At 49.0% G+C, this 18,910-nt stretch overlaps 1 protein-coding gene across 3 annotated transcripts in view; it reads left to right on the forward strand.

Annotated features, from left to right (window-relative positions):
* IPO9 (importin 9) overlaps positions 1–18,910 on the forward strand; it is a 40,508-nt gene that overhangs the window by 20,560 nt on the left and 1,038 nt on the right. For 2 of the 3 annotated variants that reach the window (XM_047754572.1, XM_047754573.1), the window contains exons 14-23: positions 965–1,124; positions 11,938–12,164; positions 14,792–14,940; positions 15,268–15,396; positions 16,057–16,332; positions 16,467–16,633; positions 17,049–17,182; positions 17,882–18,004; positions 18,436–18,528; positions 18,627–18,703. In XM_047754572.1, the coding sequence (XP_047610528.1) occupies positions 965–1,124; positions 11,938–12,164; positions 14,792–14,940; positions 15,268–15,396; positions 16,057–16,332; positions 16,467–16,633; positions 17,049–17,182; positions 17,882–18,004; positions 18,436–18,528; positions 18,627–18,703 (1,535 nt within the window). Of the gene's footprint in view, positions 1–964; positions 1,125–11,937; positions 12,165–14,791; positions 14,941–15,267; positions 15,397–16,056; positions 16,333–16,466; positions 16,634–17,048; positions 17,183–17,881; positions 18,005–18,341; positions 18,529–18,626; positions 18,704–18,910 lie in introns of those variants that run through there. The other variant, XR_007131151.1, reaches the window with a different exon arrangement.

An 18,910-nucleotide genomic window follows, 5' to 3' on the forward strand; every position in this document is an offset into this window, starting at 1 on the left:
AACTTTTATGACTTTCAGGAGTCCCCGGACTCTATACTTTGAGAATTGCTATTTTATATTATATGAATTAGGAGGTGATTATTCGGCCCAGTTTGTTAGGTTCTGTTGAATAGTTCTAAATGGTTACTGTGCAGGTAACTAAGTTAAGCACTGTGACAGCTGAATAAGTATAGTCTCTGTCCTCAAGCATCTTTTAGGAGGCAGGGCCTAGTCATCCTTACACCAGTAGCTGGGATATCTACCTGTTTATCTGCATATATACACACACTGTGTATACACGTGTGTGTATGTACATATAAAATATTAGAAAGCTAATAAAGACACAGGATTACTTCAGCCCAAGAGATCGGTTATGGGATGCACTGAGAGCTGAATGTGTTAGCTTATAAACAAAGCAGGGAAATGACCGAGTCAGATGGCGACTCCCCGGGGAGGGTGTGTGCCTGAGTTTAGAAGGAAAACGTAAAGGGAAATCAGAGGTGATGCTAGAGTCCCCGATCTTAGGGGGTCTTGAATGCCACGCTGTTTAAGGTGGGCTTTATTTGCGAGGCTATGGAAGTTATTGACATTTTAAAGAAAGGAGTGGCAGAACTATAATTCATAATACGCCAGCAGTGGTATTATAATTTATAACACTCCAGCTGGTAGTGGAGAAGTCATTTAGAGGCTTCTTCGTCTGGAGTATTCTGAATGCACTTTGCAGCGGCAAAGAGCCGTACTGGGAAATGTTCTATGCCGTAGGTCACACGCCCGCTTTTATCTTTTAAGATCATGCTTTTTCTGTCTGTTAAGTTGTGTGAATTGTGTGGTACCCAGTTAGTACACAGGCTGGGAGTGGGGGTGGGTGGGCATGTGGGTGGATTGTGTGGTACTCAGGTAGTACACAGGCTGAGGAGTCGGGGTCGGTGGGCGAGTAGCAGGAGCTTTGATTGTCCAGCCCCTAATTGCTGTCTCTTCCTCCCAGTGTCTCCTTTCCTCTTGGGCCGGGCCCTTTGGGCTGCCAGTCGGTTCACTGTTGCTATGTCCCCTGAATTGATCCAGCAGTTTCTTCAGGCAACAGTTAGTGGTCTTCATGAGACACAACCCCCGTCAGTTCGAATTTCTGCTGTGAGAGCCATCTGGGGGTGAGTACTACACCTTAGGACAATAAGAACTATTTTAGGAGTTCCTGTCGTGGCGCAGTGGTCAATGAATCCGACTAGGAACCATGAGGTTTTGGGTTCGATCCCTGCTCTTGCTCAGTGGGTTAACGATCCGGCGTTGCCGTGAGCTGTGGTGTACGTCACAGACGCGGCTCAGATCCTGCGTTGCTGTGGCTCTGGTGTAGGCCAGTGGCTACAGCTCTGATTCGACCCCTAGCCTGGGAACCTCCATATGCTGCGGGAGCAGCCCAAAGAAATAGCAAAAAGACAAAAAAAAAAAAAGAACTATTTTAAGAGAAAACTACTCAAAATAGAAGTCCCAGACAGCAGCTATCCAGTGGATTATGGTGCTTGGAAATTTCTGATAAAGATCTGCAGAACAGGAGTTCCTGTCGTGGCGCAGTGGTTAACGAATCCAACTAGGAACCACAAGGTTGCAGGTTCGATCCCTGGCCTTGCTCAGTGGGTTAAGGATCCAGCATTGCCGTGAGCTGTGGTGTAAGTTGCAGACGCAGCTTGGATCCCACGTTGCTGTGGCTGTGGTGTAGGCCGGCGGCTGCAGCTCCAATTCAACCCCTAGCCTGGGAACCTCCATATGCTGTGGGAGCGGCCCTAGGAAAAGACAAAAAAAAAAAAAAAGATCTGCAGAACAGATGTTGAAAGGACAGGGAAAGAGACCATTCCAGGAACATGGCTTCTGCGAGTCCCAGATGTGTCCTGTCCCCTTTCACTCCTCATTCCGTTTAGATTCACTCCAGCTCTGGAATCATGGAGGCCAACCACCTTTCTTACAAAGATGTGGAACCTGAGGCTCCGAGGGGTAGTAACTTGCCTAGGGCTTGCACAGCAGTGAATCAGAGAAGCAGGGGTAGAGCTCAGGTCATTTGGTTGACTGAGTGCTTCTGTGTTGCAAACCAAATTTAGGATGATGTGACCTGGAAACACTGCCATTAATTTCCCACTTTTACCTCTTTTTTTCACAAGTAGTGTAGTAGTGGCTCACCCGGTTGTTTAGATTCCTTCCCAGAGCAAAGGGAGCATTGTTGTTTTAAGGAGTATGTTACGTCCAAACCTAGGGGACTCAGTTGAGTCCCCCCAAATTGCCAAAAACACTAAAAACAGAGTTCATCTTCCACCTGTCTATGCTACCTTCTTACCTTTTGAAGCAGAGGCTGAGATGCCAGGCATTGTTACGTATTTTTAGAAAGCGTCTGGGAGGGTGATGTCCGCAGGATGTCTGAATAAGATGTCCCTCACTCTTATCCCTCCTTCAACAATTTGGGGTCTGTAAGAAAGAGGAGATTGTCACACCCAGTGCCATCCAGGAACAAGGAGAACTGTTTCAAGAAGACAGGCCCACATCCCCGTGGCTGACTTGCCAACCGTAGTCCTGGCTATAGCCTGTTTGGCTTTGGTTCTGTCACAGTACTGCACACCCAGGGATTCAGGGGCTCTCACCCCTGGGCAGGTATCACCCCTGTGTGCCAGGCAATGGGAGCACAGACCCGAGCCCCAGCTGTGGATCTCGAAATGGCCCATGAGCTAGCTCCAGCCCTCTCAGCTGTGGTCCAGGAGACCCTGAGACTACATGGATGAGAGAGGCTTTGTCAAAGTGCAGGGTCAAGTGGAGAAGTTCCAGCAACCACTGGAACAAAAACAGTCCAAGATCGGACACTTTGAAGAGGTTGGCCAGTACAGACGGGAGGAGGTGACTGCCACCTCAGATGTGCAGACAGTGATGCAGAACATTAAAGGAACATGAAACATCAGGGAAGTGTGACATCACAAAAAAAAAAAAAAGATGATTTTCTAGGAACCAGCTCCAAAGTCAGGAGATCTGTGTTTTCCCCAACAAAGAATTCCAAACGGCCGGCCGTTTTAAGGAGCTCCATGAGCTACAAGAAAGCCCAGAAAGACAAACAAAATGAGAAGGTCAGTGGAGAGAGAAAAATGTAAAAAGAGCCAAAAGCGTTCTGGAGCTGGAGGATGGAGAATGAAGTGGAAAATGCTGTAGAGACCATCAGTGGCAGAATGGGCTGAGCAGAGGGAAGAGTGTGAAATGTGAAGATTAGGACCCTTGAAATTATCCAGTCAGAGGAGGACAGAGATCAATGGCTGAGAAAGAATGAAGAAGAGGTGAACACCTATGGGATACCCACTAGGAGACACAGTCTACAAATTGTTGAAGTCCTAGGAGAAGAGGAGAGGGGCAGAAGGCTTTTTAAAGAAATAAAACGTACCTAAAATAAGAGAGTTTTAAAGGCAGCACGGGGCAGGGGGCGGGGACTTTCTGTCATGAGGCCACCAGCAGATTTCTTAGCGGACACTTTGCTGGAAGAAAAAACTGCCAACCAAGAGTACTTTGTGCAGCACAGTTGTCCTTCAGAAGAGGACAAGATAAAGATTTTCCCAGACAAAGCTGAAGGAGTTCTTCAGCACTAGACCTGCCTTATAAGAGATGCCAAACGGAGTTCTTCCAGCTGAAATGAGAGGACATTGGGGGTTTTTTTGTCTTTTTTTAAATTTATTTATTTTTTTTTTGTCTTTTTGTCTTTTTAGGGCCACACCCGTGGCATGTGGAGGTTCCCAGGCTAGGGGTCGAATTGGAGCTGTAGCCACCAGCCTCCGCCACAGCCACAGCAACGCCAGATCCAACCCACGTCTGTGACCTACACCACAGCTCATGGCAACGCCAGATCCTTAACGCACTGAGCGAGGCCAGGGATTGAAGCCGCAACCTCATGGTTCCTGGCTGGATTTGTTTCTGCTGCGCCACAACGGGAACTCCGAAATGACGCTTATTAATAACCTGAATATGTGCCACACACTGGTACAGGTAAGAATGTAATCAATTCATAATACTCAGTGCTGTAATCTGGTGGTGTGCCAACCATCTAACTCCAGGATAAAGTTTGAAGGATGAAAGTGTTAAAAAAAAAAACTAGCTAAATAATTTGTGATTATTATAATGTATACACAGTATAAAAAGAGTGAAGTCATGACATCAGAAACATTAAAGGAAGAGAATGAAGGGGTAGAGTTTTTGTATGCAGTCAAAGTTAAGTTGTCAGCAGGAAATAGACTATTATATCCAAATTATTTTACAGTAGCTGCAAAGCAAAAATCGATGACAGACACACGAAAGAGAAAGGAGTGAGAGTATTCCACCCTGGAAAGTCCCAGTTCACAGCGGAAGACAGAAAGGGAGGAACAAGGGGCTCCAAAGAGCCAGAAAGCAGTTAATAAATGGCCCTAATAAAGTGAGCTGACCCATCAAAAATTGCTTTAAATATAAGTGGATTAAATTCTCCAGTTAAAAGAGTAACCGAAAGGATTTTAAATTCTTTGAAAAAGACCCCGATCTGTGCTGCCTGCAGGAGACTACAGGTTTTAGGACACACTTAGGTTCAGAGTGAAGAGATGGGAAAAGATATTCCACGTAAGTAGAAACCAAAAGAGAGTGAGGATAGCTATGCTTTTATCAGACGAAATAGGCTTTAATTCAGAAATTTTAATGAGAAACAAACATTATTATGATAAGGGGATTAATTCATTAAAAAGATATAATAGTTATAAATATATTGGAGTTCCCATCATGGCTCAGCAGTTCACAAGCCCAAGTAGTATCCATGAGAATACAGGTTTGATCCCTGGCCTCACTCAGTGGGTTAAGGATCCAGCATTGCCGTGAGCTGTGGTGTGGGTCTCAGACACAGCTCAGATCCCGTGTTGCTGTGAGCTGTGGCATAGGCTGGCAGCTACAGCTCCGATTTGACCCCTAGCCTGGGAACTTCCGTATGCCACAGGCAAATAAATAAATAAATATATGTGCACCTGTCATCAGAGCACCTGAATATAATCAAATATGAATATCTGAAAGGAAAAAGAGACAACAATACAATAACAGTAGGAAACTTTTACCGCACTTTCAGTAATAGATAGCTCATCCAAACAGAAAATCAATAAGGAAACGTTGGACCTAAACTATACTTTGGAACCAAATGAACCCAATAGACATAGAGAACATTTTCTCCAATAGCAGCAGAACACCCATCCTTCCCAAGCATACATGAAACATTCACCAGGGCTGGTTATAAAGCAAGCAGAAAGCATTAGTGAATTTAAGAAGACTAAAATCATACCAAGGGGAGTTCCCGTCATGGCACAGTGGTTAACGAATCCGACTAGGAACCATGAGGTTGCGGGTTCAATCCCTGCCCTTGCTCAGTGGGTTAAGGATCTGGTGTTGCTGTGAGCTGTGGTGTAGGTCACAGACGCGGCTTGAATCCCGCGTTGCTGTGGCTCTGGAGTAGGCTGGCAGCTACAGCTCCAATTAGACCCCTAGCCTGGGAACCTCCCATATGCCGCAGGAGCGGCCCAAGAAATGGCAAAAAGACAAAAAAATAAATAAAATAAAATCTTTTCTGACCATATTGGGATGAAACTAGAAATCAGGTACAGTAGAAAAACTGGAAAAATCACACTATGTGTGGAAATTAAATAGCACACCCTGAACAACCAGTGGGTAAAAGAAGAAATCCAAAGAGAAATCTAAAAATGTCTTGAAACAGGGAGTTCCCATCATGGCTCAATGGTAATGAACCAGACTAGGATCCATGAGGACATGGGTTCCATCCCTGGCCTCACTTAGTGGGTTAAGGATCTGGCATTGCCTTGAGCTGCAGTGTAGGTCGCTGACGTGGCTCAGATCCCATGTTGCTGTGGCTGTGGCGTAGGCCAGCATCTGGAGCTCCAATTCTACCCCTGGCCTGGGAACTTAAATATCCCACAGGTGTGGCCCTAAAGAGACAAAAAAAATGAAAATAAAAATGTCTTGAAACATATGAAAATGAAAATAGAACACACCAAAACGTATGGGTGGGGCCAGAGTTCCCACTGTAGCGAAGCAGGATTGGTGGCATCTTTGAAGTGCCAGGATGCAGGTTTGATCCCTGGCCCAGCACACTGGGTTAAAGGATCTGGCATTGCCACCATGTAGGTGGCAGCTGTAGCTCAGATCTGTTCCCTGGCCCAGGAACTCCATATGCCAAAGGACAGCCAAAAAAGAGGGAGGGGGGATTTAAGGGATTGTAGCAAACGGAGTTCTAAGAAGAGTTTATAGACGAAAACATATATATAAGAAAAAGAGGAGTTCCTGCTGTGGCACAGTGGGTTAATGATCCAGCTCGTCTCTTTGGCAGTGCCAGATCAGTCCCTGGCCTGGCACAGCAGGTTGAGGATGCGACATTGCCACAGCTGTGTCGTAGGTCACAGACGCAACTTGCATTCAGTCCCTGACCTGGGAACTTCCATATGCCACAGGTGCAGCTGACAAAAGAACAAAAGAAAAGAAAGATTTCAAACAACCCAAATTTATTCCTCAAGAACTAGAAAAAGAACAACTAAGCCCAAAGGTAGCAATAGGAAGATCTGAGCAGAAACAAAATAAACTAGTAGAGACGAGAAAAGTTTAATGAAACTAGCTGCTAGTTTTTTAAAAAAATAAACAAAATTGACCAACTTTAGCTAGACTAGAAAGACAAAAAGAGAAAACTCAAATACAAAATTGGAAATGAAAGAGGAGACTTCACACATGATACCACAGAAATACAAAGTATCCTAAATCTGCCATGAACAAGTGTGTGCCAATAAATTTGACACCCTAGAAGAAATGCACTAATCCCTAGGAACATACAGCCTGCCAAAACTGAATCATGAAGAAATTAGAAACCTGAACAGATTAATAACTAATAAGGACATTGAATGAGCAGACAAAAATCTTCCATAAGAAGAGTTCCCATTGTGGCTTCGCAGGTTAAGAACCCAACTAGTCCATGAGGATGCAGGTTTGATACCTGGCCTTACTCAGTGGGTTAAGGATCTGGCATTGCTACAAGCCACAGCATAGGTCGCAGATGCAGCTCGGATTTGGTGTGGCTATGGCATAGGTTGGTGGCTGCATCCAAATTGACCGCTAGCCAGGGAGCTTCCATGTGCCGTGTGCACGGCCCTAAAAAAAAACAAAAACAAAAACAAAAACACCTTCTGTAAGAGAAAAGCCCAGGACCAGATAGATTCACTGGTAAATTCTACCAAACATTTGAATAAGAATTAATACCAGTGCTACTCAAATTCTTCCCAAAAAACTTAAGAGGAGGGAATATTTCCAAACTCATTTTACTGGGTCAGTAGTACCCTGATAATAACACACAAGAATATTACAGGAAAAGAAAACTACAGGCTAATATGCTTAATGACTCTAGATGCAAAATTCTTAACACAGTTCTAGCAAACTGAATTTAGCAGGACAGTGAAAGGAACACACACCATGATCAAGTGGGATTTATCCCTGGGAGGCACAGATGACTCAACATACAGAAATGAATTAATGTAATTCACCAGTTAATAGAATGAAAAGGAAAAATCATATGAGTACCTCAATAGATGCAGAGAAAGCATTTGACAAGATTTAATACCCATTCATGACAAAAAGTTTTCCATGAAGTGGGTGTAAAAAGAGCCTATCACAGTAGAGGCCATATTGATGACCCCCAGCCAACATACTCAACAGGGAAAGGCTGAAAGATTTTCCTCTGAGATCAAGAACAAGACAAGGATGGAGTTCCCACTGTGGCACACTCTCTGGAGCAGCTCAGGTCACCACTGAGGCACAGGTTTGATCCCTTACCCAGCAGCAGTGGGTTAAGGATCCAATGTTGCCGAACCTTCAGGGTAGGTTGCAACTGCAGCTCAGATTCAGTACCTGGGTATGGCCCCCAAAGAAGTTTAAAACAGAATAAAAAAAGGAATTCCTGCTGTGGCACAACAGGATTGGTGGCATCTTGGGAGCACTAGGATACAGGTTCAATTCCTGGCCTGGCACAGTGGGTTAAGGATCTAGCATTGCTGCAGCTGCAACTTAGGTCACAACTGCAACTTAGATCTGATCCTTGGCCCAGGAACTCCATGTGCCACAGAGCAGCCAAAAAAGAAAAACAACAGGGGTGCCCGCTCTCACCATTCCTGTTCAACGTAGTTCTGAAAGTCCCAGCCATAGCAACTAGAAAAGAAAAGACGTAATAGTAAACTATCAGAAAGGGCAATTTAAAACACCATCTCAGTTACAATTACATCAAGAACAATAAAATACCTAAGAATAAATTTAATCGAGGTGGTAAAAGATCTGTATACAGAAAACTGTAAGACATTGAGGAAAGAAGCTGAAGATGATGCAAATAGATGTTTTGTGCTCATGGATTGGAATGATGAATGTTAATAAAAGGTCCATACTTCCCAGAGCAATCTATAGATTCAGCACAATCCTCATCAAAATTCCAGTGGCATTTTGCACAGAAAGAGAACAGGCAATCCTAAAATAGGCGTAGGATCAAAAGAGATGCTGAACAGCCAAAGCAATCTCTAGAAAGAAGAACAAAGCTGGTAGCGTCACACTTCCTGCTTTTAAACTGTATTACGAAGCTGCAGTAATCAAAGCAGTATGGTGTTGGCATTAAAAACAGATACAAAGATCAACGTTGCAGAATAGAGACCCCAGCAATAAACCCACATTTACATAGTCAGTTAGTTTAAGACAAAGGAGCCTGGAATATGCCACAGGGAAATGACAGTCTTTTCAATGATGGGGTTGGGAAAACTCATCTTGTACGGAAGTCAACTCAAAATAAATTAAAGACTTGAACATGAGACCTGAAACCGTAAGGCTCCTGGAAGAAAACATAGAAGTTAAGTTTCTTAACATTGGTCTTGGCAGTGGTTTTTCGGATTTGACATCAAGAAGAGGAGCAACAAAAGAAAGAAAAAGGCGGTGGGGTGGGGTGGGGGGATTTCTATAAAAAAGCACAGCAAAAGAAACCATCAGCCAAATGAAAAAACAACCTACTGAGTAGGAGAAAATATTTGTAAACCATTAATTAATATCAAAAATATATGACAGACTCATACAACTCAATAGCAAATTTAATAATCGGATTAAAAAATGGCAGATGACTAGGAAAAGACACTTTTCTAAAGCAAACCTACAGGTGGCCAATAGGTCTAGAAAGGGTGCTCAGCATCCCTAATCATCAGGAAAATGAAAATCAAACAAGAAATCTCTTCACACCTGTTAAAATGGTTGACATCAAAAGGACAAGAAATAATGAATGTTGGCAAAGACGCAGCTTAAAGGGAGCCATTGGGCACTGCTGGTGGGAACGGAACCTGCTGCAGCCACTGCGGATAACAGTGCCGAGGGTCCTCAAGGGATTACAAACAAGTCGTTAGATCCACCAGTTCCAAGTCTGGGTGTGTAGCCAAAGGAGATGAAAACGACCTCGGGGAGACTCATGCACCCCCGTGTTACTGCCGCGTGATTCACAGTAGCCAGGATGTGAAACAGCCTGAGTGCCTCTGGATGAAGGGGTGAGGAGCAGGTGTACAGTCAGTGGGCTGGTGCTGAGCCTTGATGGACGGAGGAGGAGAGCCTGCCGGGCAGACCAGGGCTGGAGCTGGAGGGCGTCGTGCTGAGGGCAGTGGGCCACGCAGAGAAAGTCAGGCACTGCCTGGGATCCCTGACACGGGGGCTCTTGAAGGAAGTCACACCCATAGAGGACGAGAGAAGAGTGGAGGCTGGGGGCGGGGGCGGGGGGGGGGATATGGAGAAATCAGTGAGAGGGTGCACACTCTTCACCCGTAAGGTGAAGAAGGTCTGCGGGTCTAATAAAACACAGTCACTAGAGTTGATGACCCCGTGTTGTATAATTGAAGGTAGAAATTGTGTTCTCACCGCCCCCCCCAAAGGTGAATCTGAGGTGATAGATGTGTTAATAAACCAGATGAGGGAAACTCTTTCACGATGAGTATATATGTCAGGTCACCACAGTGTACATTAAGCAGCTCACCGTTTTATAGGTTGATACCAGCTGAAAAAATAGATTTAGGGAGTTCCCTCGTGGTCTAGTGGTTAGGACTCGGCACCTTCGCCAAGATTGAGTCCCCGGTCTAAAAACTGAGCCTCTGCACACTGTGGCCAAATTAATTAATTTAATTAAATAGAATTTGTTAACTTGTGCTCCTGTCATTAAACTTCTTGTGGGTCCAGTTATCCTCCTCAAACTCTGAGATACAGGTACCCAGAAGAAAGTCTTGGTGTACTAATGGTACATGAAGCCATAGGAAGAGTATACAGCATTTTGAGGGGTTGTCAGTTCTCCTTGAAGACTGTGGGGTAGGGTGAAGAGGAACTTAGATGTCAGGAGGACTGTTTAAAAAAAAAACACCGTTAAACACTAGCTGCCAAAGACCCCTGTGTGATCTGATCAGGTGATGCTGTCTTCTGACCTACCCGACCTTATTAACCCTCAAAACGGAGAGGCAGGAGTTTTCGTCGTGGCTCAGTGGTTAACGAATCCGACTAGGAACCATGAGGTTTCGGTTCGATCCCTGGCCTTGCTCAGTGGGTTAAGGATCTGGTGTTGCTGTGAGCTGTGGTGTAGGCCAGCAGCTACAGCTCCGATTGGACCCCTAGCCTGGGAACCTCCATATGCTGTGGATGCGGCCCTAGAAAAGGCAAAAAGACAAAAAAAAAAACAAGCAAAAAACGGAGAGGCAGTGGGCCGAGGGATGTGCAGGACCCAGTAAGTATGAGGGCTGAGAGCTGCCCAAGGCCAGATGCTGAATCTGACCTAGAGCAAGGTGGTCCAGACGTTATGGACCGAAAAACAAAAAGTCTGGACAAATCTGAGGTCTGAACCCACAGGTTTTACGAGTCACTGTGGACCTTTAAACCCAGCAGCTGACACAAAGAGTGTGGTTATAAGTTACAGTTTCAGTGTGGTTCCTGAGAACCTGGGGAGGGTCTTGTTTCTGCACTAGGTTCTTTTAACATGCAGAATGTTTTTATTGACTTTTCTTGCTGTTCTGATGATAACTAACGATAATATATTTTTAATAATTGTATCCCCATTGGACATATGGTAAGCAGTACCTGGTGAATATATATCATTGAATAAGAGGTGAATAGGTAGAACTCTGGTAGAAAACAAACTTTTAAACCCTAAAAATAGTACACGGATTTTGTAAGCAAGCATAAGATGTTGATGCAAATTGATCTCGTTTTAGGATGCAAAAAAAACTCCAAAAAGTACAAAATATGTTTAAAAAAAAAATAGCCTCCTGCTAAGTAACAGTTGTTTTGGAGCAGATGTTAAAAACACTATTTGAAAAATAACAAGAATGTATATATATGTATCTTAGGAATGTGACTAAAACAGTAGTCTGAGGAATCATAAAGCATTTGACTTAGTATCTTAGTAACGTGGATATAACTGCATGACTGGGATTTGCTTCAAAACAGAATGGAGGAATGACAGAAATTTTAAAGGAAGCAGTGAAGACCAAGGCAGAACTAAATTAGAAAACATAGAAATGGTGGTGCTGATAGTTCTTTTAAAAGCCACAGAAAGGTGGGAGTTCCCGCTCTGGTGCAACGGGATCAGTGGCATCTTGGGAACACTAGGACGTAGGTTCAATCCCTGGCCCAGCACAGTGGATTAAGGACCCGGCGTTGCCACAGGTGTGGCTGAGGTCTGATCCCTGGCCCGGGTACTCCGCATGCCACAGGGCAGCCAAAAAAAAAAAAAAAAAGAAGAAAGAGAAAGCCACAGAAATGTGAAAACTCAGCTTGCTCTAGAAGTGCTTTCTAAAACCACACGTGTAAAGGCTGCACATGTAGCAGTGGCTGCAAAGACTGGGGACTGCGGGGCCCGGCTTGCGAGTGCGTCTCGCTTCTCTCCAGGTACTGTGACCAGCTGAAGGTCTCGGAGAGCACCCACGTGCTACAGCCCTTCCTCCCCAGCATCCTGGAGGGCCTGATTCACCTGGCAGCCCAGTTCAGCTCCGAGGTGCTCAACCTCGTGATGGAGACCCTGTGCATCGTGTGCACGGTGGACCCGGAGTTCACAGCGAGCATGGAAAGCAAGATCTGCCCCTTCACCATCGCCATCTTCCTGAAGTACAGTAACGGTATGCGGCGGGGGGCAGGGGGGGTCAGGATGCCTCCTGGGTCTCAAGTTTCTAGACCTTAGAAGCAGAGGGTGTGGTCTCGAGTTAGCAAAGGGGCGAGGGGGCGGGGTTGCCCTGGATCCGAAGCAGCACTGAAGAGTAGAGGACCATCGGAATTCCCGTTGTGGCTCAGTGGTAAACAAATCTGACTGGGAACCATGAGGCTGCGGGTTCAATCCCTGGCCTTGCTCACTGGGTTAAGGATCCAGCGTTGCCGTGAGCTGTGGTATAGGTCACAGTTGCGCTCGGATCCCGTGTTACTGTGGCTGTGGTGTAGGCCAGCAGCTATAGGTCCGATTTGGCCCCTAGCCTGGGAACCTCCATATGCCACAGGTGCGGCCCTAGAAAATACAGGGGGGAAAAAAAAAAAAAGGAGTAGAGGACCATCCCTGTAACTGACTCTAAGAACCAGGGAGCGAGGCTAAGAACCAGCGGGAGGTATGGTTCGGCACAGCCACTGCGGAAGGGAAGGTGAGCAGCTAAATCTGAAGCTTCCTGATGGAAGAGGCCTTGAACTATACTTAGAAAATTGAGGAAAGGGGCATGCAAAGGTTTAGGAATAAGGTGTTCATCGCAGGTTTATCATAGCAAAAATCTGGAAATAATAAAAAGAGATTCATTAATTATATCCACAAAATGAAATACTATGCAACCATTAATAATCAGACCTCAAAGGAATAATTAAAGCCATGAGGAAGCGCTCACATTGTAATAAGTGAATATGAATAGGTTGATTCCAGATGCTTAGAATATAAATCTGGGGAGTTCCCATTGTGGCAAAGGAGAAATGAATCTGACTAGTAACCATGAGGATGCAGGTTTGATCCCTGGCCTCGCTCGGTGGGTTGGGGATCTGGTGTTGCCGTGAGCTGTGGTGTAGGTCAAAGACGTGGCTCGGGTCTGGTGCTGCTGTGGTTGTGGCGTAGGCTGGCAGCTATAGCTCCAGTTCAGCCCCTAGCCTGGGAACTTCTATATGCTGCAGGTGCAGCCTAAAAAACAAAGAAAGAAAAAGAAAAACTAGCAGAAGAAAACACACCAGAATGTTAAGGGTAGTTGTCTCTGGGTAGTGGAGTTAAAGGTGTAATCTTTTCTATGATACTTTTCTGCATTTTAAGTTTTTCTGTAGTGGGTGTGTATTAGTAGTAGTTTATTATCAGAAAAGGTATTGAGGGTATTTGTTTCTGAGAGGGAGGATTGAGACTAGGAGGGCTGTACAGGGGTAGGGGCTGGTTATGTAATGTGACATCGGACTAAGCTCAACGAAATGTGTGCTGAGGAGGTTTCCACGCTAGTCTTTTTATTCTCTCCGCCTTTCACCTCATGTGCCACCAAATGGCTGTATTGTAATTTATTTATCCAGTCTGTTCATGGATATCTAGGTTTTTACAGTTTTTCCTGTTACAGACAATGCTGCAGTAATCCTTTTTTTTTTTTTTTTTGGCCCTGCCCATGGCATGCAGAAGTTTCCAGGCCAGGGATGGAATCCATGCCACAGCAGCGACAGCTGCTTTTAAGGCCAGATCCTTAACCCTCTAGGCCACCAGGGAAACTCCTGCAGTTGATCTCTTAACATCTGTTTGTTTTTGTTTTGGGGCTGAGTCTGCGGCATATGGAGGTTCCCAGGCTAGGGGTTGAATCAGAGCTGCAGCTGCCAGCCTACACCACAGCCACAGAAATACCAGATCTGAGCTGCATCTGCGACCTACACCACAGCTTACGGCAACGCCAGATCCTTAATGCAGCAAGTGAGGCCAAACCCACATCCTCGTGGATACTAGTCGAGCTTGTTACTGCTGAGCCACAACAGGAACTTCCTAACATCTGTCTTAGTGCCCTGCACATCGCATGTATTTTTTTCGTGCTACTTAGAGAAGGGTATTTATATATTTTTTCAATGGGTAAAGCAGGTCAAGCCGAAGTTCCATTTCTTCACAAGGTTCTGCCTTTGGAAGATGTTACCTTTTGCCTTCCACTGGCTGGGAGGTCTATCGCGACCCCCTCAGAGGGGGTATGCCATGTGCGCAGCCCTCTGCCACCCTCCAGAACCTGGGGGAGAGGTTTGGGCAGCTCCCACCTGCAGCATATGGAAGTTCCCGGGCCAGGGATTGAATCCGAGCCGATTGGATCTTTTAAACCCACTATTCTGGGCTGGGGATCGAACTCATGCCTCCACATCGACCCAAGCTGCTGCAGTTGGACTCTTAATCCACAGTGCCACAGCGAGAACGTCCAGCTTTGCCTTGTTAACAAAGTATTCATGGGACCTTTTCTTCCCCCCTTAAACATTTGGTTTTATAATCCATCCAGGTTTCACAGGAATACAGGCATTGAAGATTTGTCCCAGAAAAAGAGCCAGAGTTTGTTTTAGGAGTAGCTGACTTGTCCCTGACCTCCGCCCCCAGGCCTTGAGCCGCTCTCCTGCCTTTCACCTTCCTCAGCAGGCCCGCCAGGCCCCGACCCGTGATACAGTCAGGAGTGGGGGCGGACATCGATCACAGAGGGTAGGGCCCCCGCAGGCAGCGTTAAGCCAGCAGCACACCCTGAGCAGACCCTCAGGCAGGGGCTCTGTGTTGCCTTGTCCGCCTCAGATCCTGTGGTCGCCTCGCTGGCTCAAGACATCTTCAAGGAGCTGTCCCAGATCGAAGCCTGTCAGGGCCTGATGCAGATGAGGCTGATTCCCACCCTGGTCAGCATCATGCAGGCCCCCGCCGACAAGATCCCCACGGGGCTCTGTGCCGTAAGTGGGGGGGGGGGCGGGGGGGGGCCAAACTCCGCCTCACTCAGGTTCACCCAGGGGGAGAGTGAGTGATCCGGAGGCTCTCAGAGGGGGCTCTGGCTCGAGAGGCCCCTCACTGGTTGCACTGAGCTGTCCCCACTGACCCCATCCACTGCTGCCCCATGGCTTCTTAGAAACCTCTCTGCTGCCTTTGCCTTTCAGAAACTTGCCGTTCATCCCTGAGCTTGCTCTGTGTGCTTAGGTGGCTCCTGGCCGAGAAAGGGTCTTGTTGTTGGGACCCCACCCCACCCCGGAGGCTGCCCTGACTTGTCTCTCGTCTCCCTGCAGACGGCCATTGATATCCTGACCACGGTTGTGCGGAACACAAAGCCACCCCTCTCCCAGCTGCTCATTTGCCAGGCTTTCCCCGCCGTGGCCCAGTGCACCCTCCACACAGACGACAATGCCACCATGCAGGTACCTCCACACTGGGGTCTGAGCCTGAGCCTGAGCCGCGGTGAGCTTGCAGCAGCTGAGACATCTGACTCCATCTATGCTTTTAAGATCGAAGTGTCTGGGGCCTATATTTACCCAGAGGACCCATGGGGGTCGAGACTGCTAAAGCCACCTGTCCTGTTCGCCTTAGAGGCATGAGTGCTGGCATCCTGCTGGCTGTGCTTAGCGTGCCTGTGGTGGAACAGATGGTGGACGTGGACTCGGGGCCCTGAGACGCTCCTTCCTGCCTATTTCTTCTTTTAATCAAGTCAGCAAACAGACTCTCTAGGCACACAGGGTCTGTGTAGGTCTGTCTGTATTCTGGTAAAGACCTGCAGAGCCCCCAGTTACTGCTACATCTTAAGATAAATTTTTTTTTTTAGCACCAGAAGGAGATCCTTATGGTTGAAACTCGGTTTGCTAGTCCACTGTCCCTTTGATAGGAAATAGGCACTTTCAAGGCGGCTGATGAAGTGAAGTGGGGACAGAGGGGTGTGTTCCGACTCCAGTGGGGCGAGCCCTCCCTGGACCCTGTGGCTCCCCATTCTGGAGCCCGGGCCGCGAGAATAACGCGGCCGCTGCAGACAGAGGGCCTGTGGGCCTCGGCACCTGTGGCTAACCTTGCCCTCTCTTGTCTCCCAGAACGGTGGAGAGTGCTTGCGGGCCTACGTGTCAGTGACACTGGAGCAGGTGGCCCAGTGGCACGACGAGCAGGGCCACAATGGGCTGTGGTACGTGATGCAGGTGGTGAGCCAGCTCCTGGACCCCCGCACCTCGGAGTTCACTGCGGCCTTCGTGGGCCGCCTGGTGTCCACCCTCATCTCCAAGGCGGGGCGGGAGCTGGGGGAGAACCTGGACCAGATCCTCCGGGCCATCCTCAGCAAGATGCAGCAGGCAGAGACGCTCAGCGTCATGCAGGTAGGGGCACTGGCCCAAGCTCACTGCTCACTGGCCAGGAAGTGGCCACGTTTCCCTCTCCCTCGGCCAGCCAGCCCACGGCCTCCCGCCTGCTGTGTCCCTGAGGCAGGTATCCTTGTCTTGTCCCCTCCTAGTCCCTGATCATGGTGTTTGCCCACCTGGTGCACACCCAGCTGGAACCCCTCCTAGAATTCCTGTGCAGCCTCCCGGGGCCGACTGGCAAGCCTGCCCTGGAGTTCGTGATGGCCGAGTGGACCAGCCGGCAGCACCTCTTCTACGGGCAGTACGAGGGCAAAGTCAGGTGGGGCCTGTCCCCTTCCCCAGGCCTCTGCCCCACAGGTCTCTACCCCTCTGCCCTGACGTGCCCAGCTGTTCCTTCTGCCCTCTGGGGCTTTATTGCTGAGTTGTGGCCCAGTTGCTGCCCTCTTGAGATTCCCAGAAGACCGCTGGCGCAGGTGGGCCATTTGGGTCTCTGCTGGCTGGAGACCCTCCTCTGCTCAGACTCGGCCCAGCAAGTTCTGCTGGCGTCTTCTCCGCTCTTAACTCTCTATCCTGGACGCTGATCTTCTGGTTCCCATCACCCCACGCCTTAGTAACAGGAAGCCCCCTCTCAGCCGCAGTCTCTTCTGGGCCCTAGTTAGTTGTGAAGCGCTCATTGTCTTGGGATGTGGGCTCCCCACGTGGCTGACCCACCCTTTCTGGCTCCTCCTCGCCAGCTCCGTGGCACTGTGCAAGCTGCTGCAGCACGGCATCAACGCGAACGACAAGCGGCTTCAGGACATCCGCGTGAAGGGGGAGGAGATCTACGGCCTGGATGAGGGCGTCCGTACCCGCTCCAAGGCAGCCAAGAGTAGGCCACACGCCCCCGCCGTGGGCCCAGGACCACTGGGCCAGATGGTGTCCTGAACCTTGATTGTTGGGCTTCCCTTAGGGCCTGTGGGTTAAGGATCCTGCCTTGTCCCTGCTATGGCGTGGGCCCAAGAGCTTCCACATGCCACAGGCATGGCCAAAAAACCCCAGACTCAGTTGTCAGTGCCAGGTTTCATAAGCAACAGCAGAAAACTAGGAACAAGAGGGATCAGAACCTGTGGTTCCTTCCTGCTGCTGAAAATGGACCAAAACATTCCCAGGTTCAAGGCTCCCCAGCTTCCAGCTTCATGCCAGGGTTCGGGTGCCCATTTTTGGCAAGTCATCCTTTCTGGTTGTCTCTGGCCCGTAACTCCGGGGCTTCACAGGTCAGGGTGCAAAGCTGTTGCTCTCTAGCAGCAGGCGTCTAATCACCTGTGCGATTATCACACTGGGGGGGCTGGCGTTTCTGCCTCCACAGGCCCCCAGAGGCCAAGCTGTGTTCCTGACAAAGCCTGTCTCCTTTAGGTCCCAAACTCCTGACAAGGGAGCAGGTTGAAGTTACTTAGCTGATAGTACTTTAGGGCTCCATGTTGTCTGGGGGTGGAAAGCCCTGGGGGTAGAGGGGCAGTCCTGCCCGAGGCCTGGGTGCTGTCAGGAGGGAGCGACCATGGCAGTCTGATGCGGGGCCTCTTCTTCCTAGACCCTGAGCGCTGGACAAACATTCCTTTGCTGGTCAAGATCCTGAAGCTGATTATCAACGAGCTGTCCAACCTCCTGGAGGCCAGTGCTGCCCGCCAGGCCGCCCCTGCAGAGTGGAGCCAAGGTGCCCGGGCCCACCTCCCCCGAGACGGAATCCGGGCACAGCAAGTTACACACGTTCAGAGTAGCGATCGGGTGGATCGAGTCCCCGAGGTCCTTCACACACATTCCTGCACACCTGCCCCGGGCGCCAGCCTTGTGGGAGCACAGAGCCCATTTCCAGGGTCTGCCTCGCAGCACCTCGGGCGGCGGGTGGGGTGCGCAGCCAGGGGTGCACCTTCCTGGCCTGGCGCTTCTCCAGGGCCTCCCGCCTTTTCTGTCCCCACCAGCAGGTGCAGGTCTTCCCCTCAGATGTGTTGGGAGGGTCTGACCATCCTCCTTCTCTTCCGCTGGGGCCTCAGGCCTCCGTGCGGGAATGCGCGGGGCTCGTCAGTCCTGGCAGGTTTGCACGGGGGCGGGGCACGTGCGCTCCAGCAGCTTCTCACCTCCAAGCAGATGACGCCAACGACATGTGGGAGGACCAGGAGGAGGACGACGAGGAGGAGGACGGCCTAGCTGGCCACCTCTTATCTGACATCCTTGCCACAGGTAAACATGGTGTGCAGCCCTGGGCGCCCGGCCTGGTGAGGGCTGTGTCCCGCCCTGGCCCGTGCCCTGACCGCCCCCCGTGCCGCTGTCTCTGGCAGAGGAGGACTACTATGAGGATGATGAGGACGATGACCCTGACGCCCTGAAGGACCCCCTCTATCAGATTGATCTGGAGGTGAGCCTGTCCAGAGAGGGCACCTTGAGGTGACAGCGTCTTGAGCCGCAGAAGCAGGAATACAGGCTCAGCAGGCCAGGGCCACGGCTCTGTGCCCGCGCTGCCACCCAGCTCCCTGGGGGTGGGGGCACACATGAGGTTCCATCTTGGGAAATCTGGGGCATTTATCTCAGGGGGGTTTCCACTGTCCCCGGGGGGGCTGGCGCT

The sequence above is a fragment of the Phacochoerus africanus genome, chromosome 12, assembly GCF_016906955.1.
Source record: "Phacochoerus africanus isolate WHEZ1 chromosome 12, ROS_Pafr_v1, whole genome shotgun sequence".
NCBI lineage: Eukaryota > Metazoa > Chordata > Mammalia > Artiodactyla > Suidae > Phacochoerus > Phacochoerus africanus.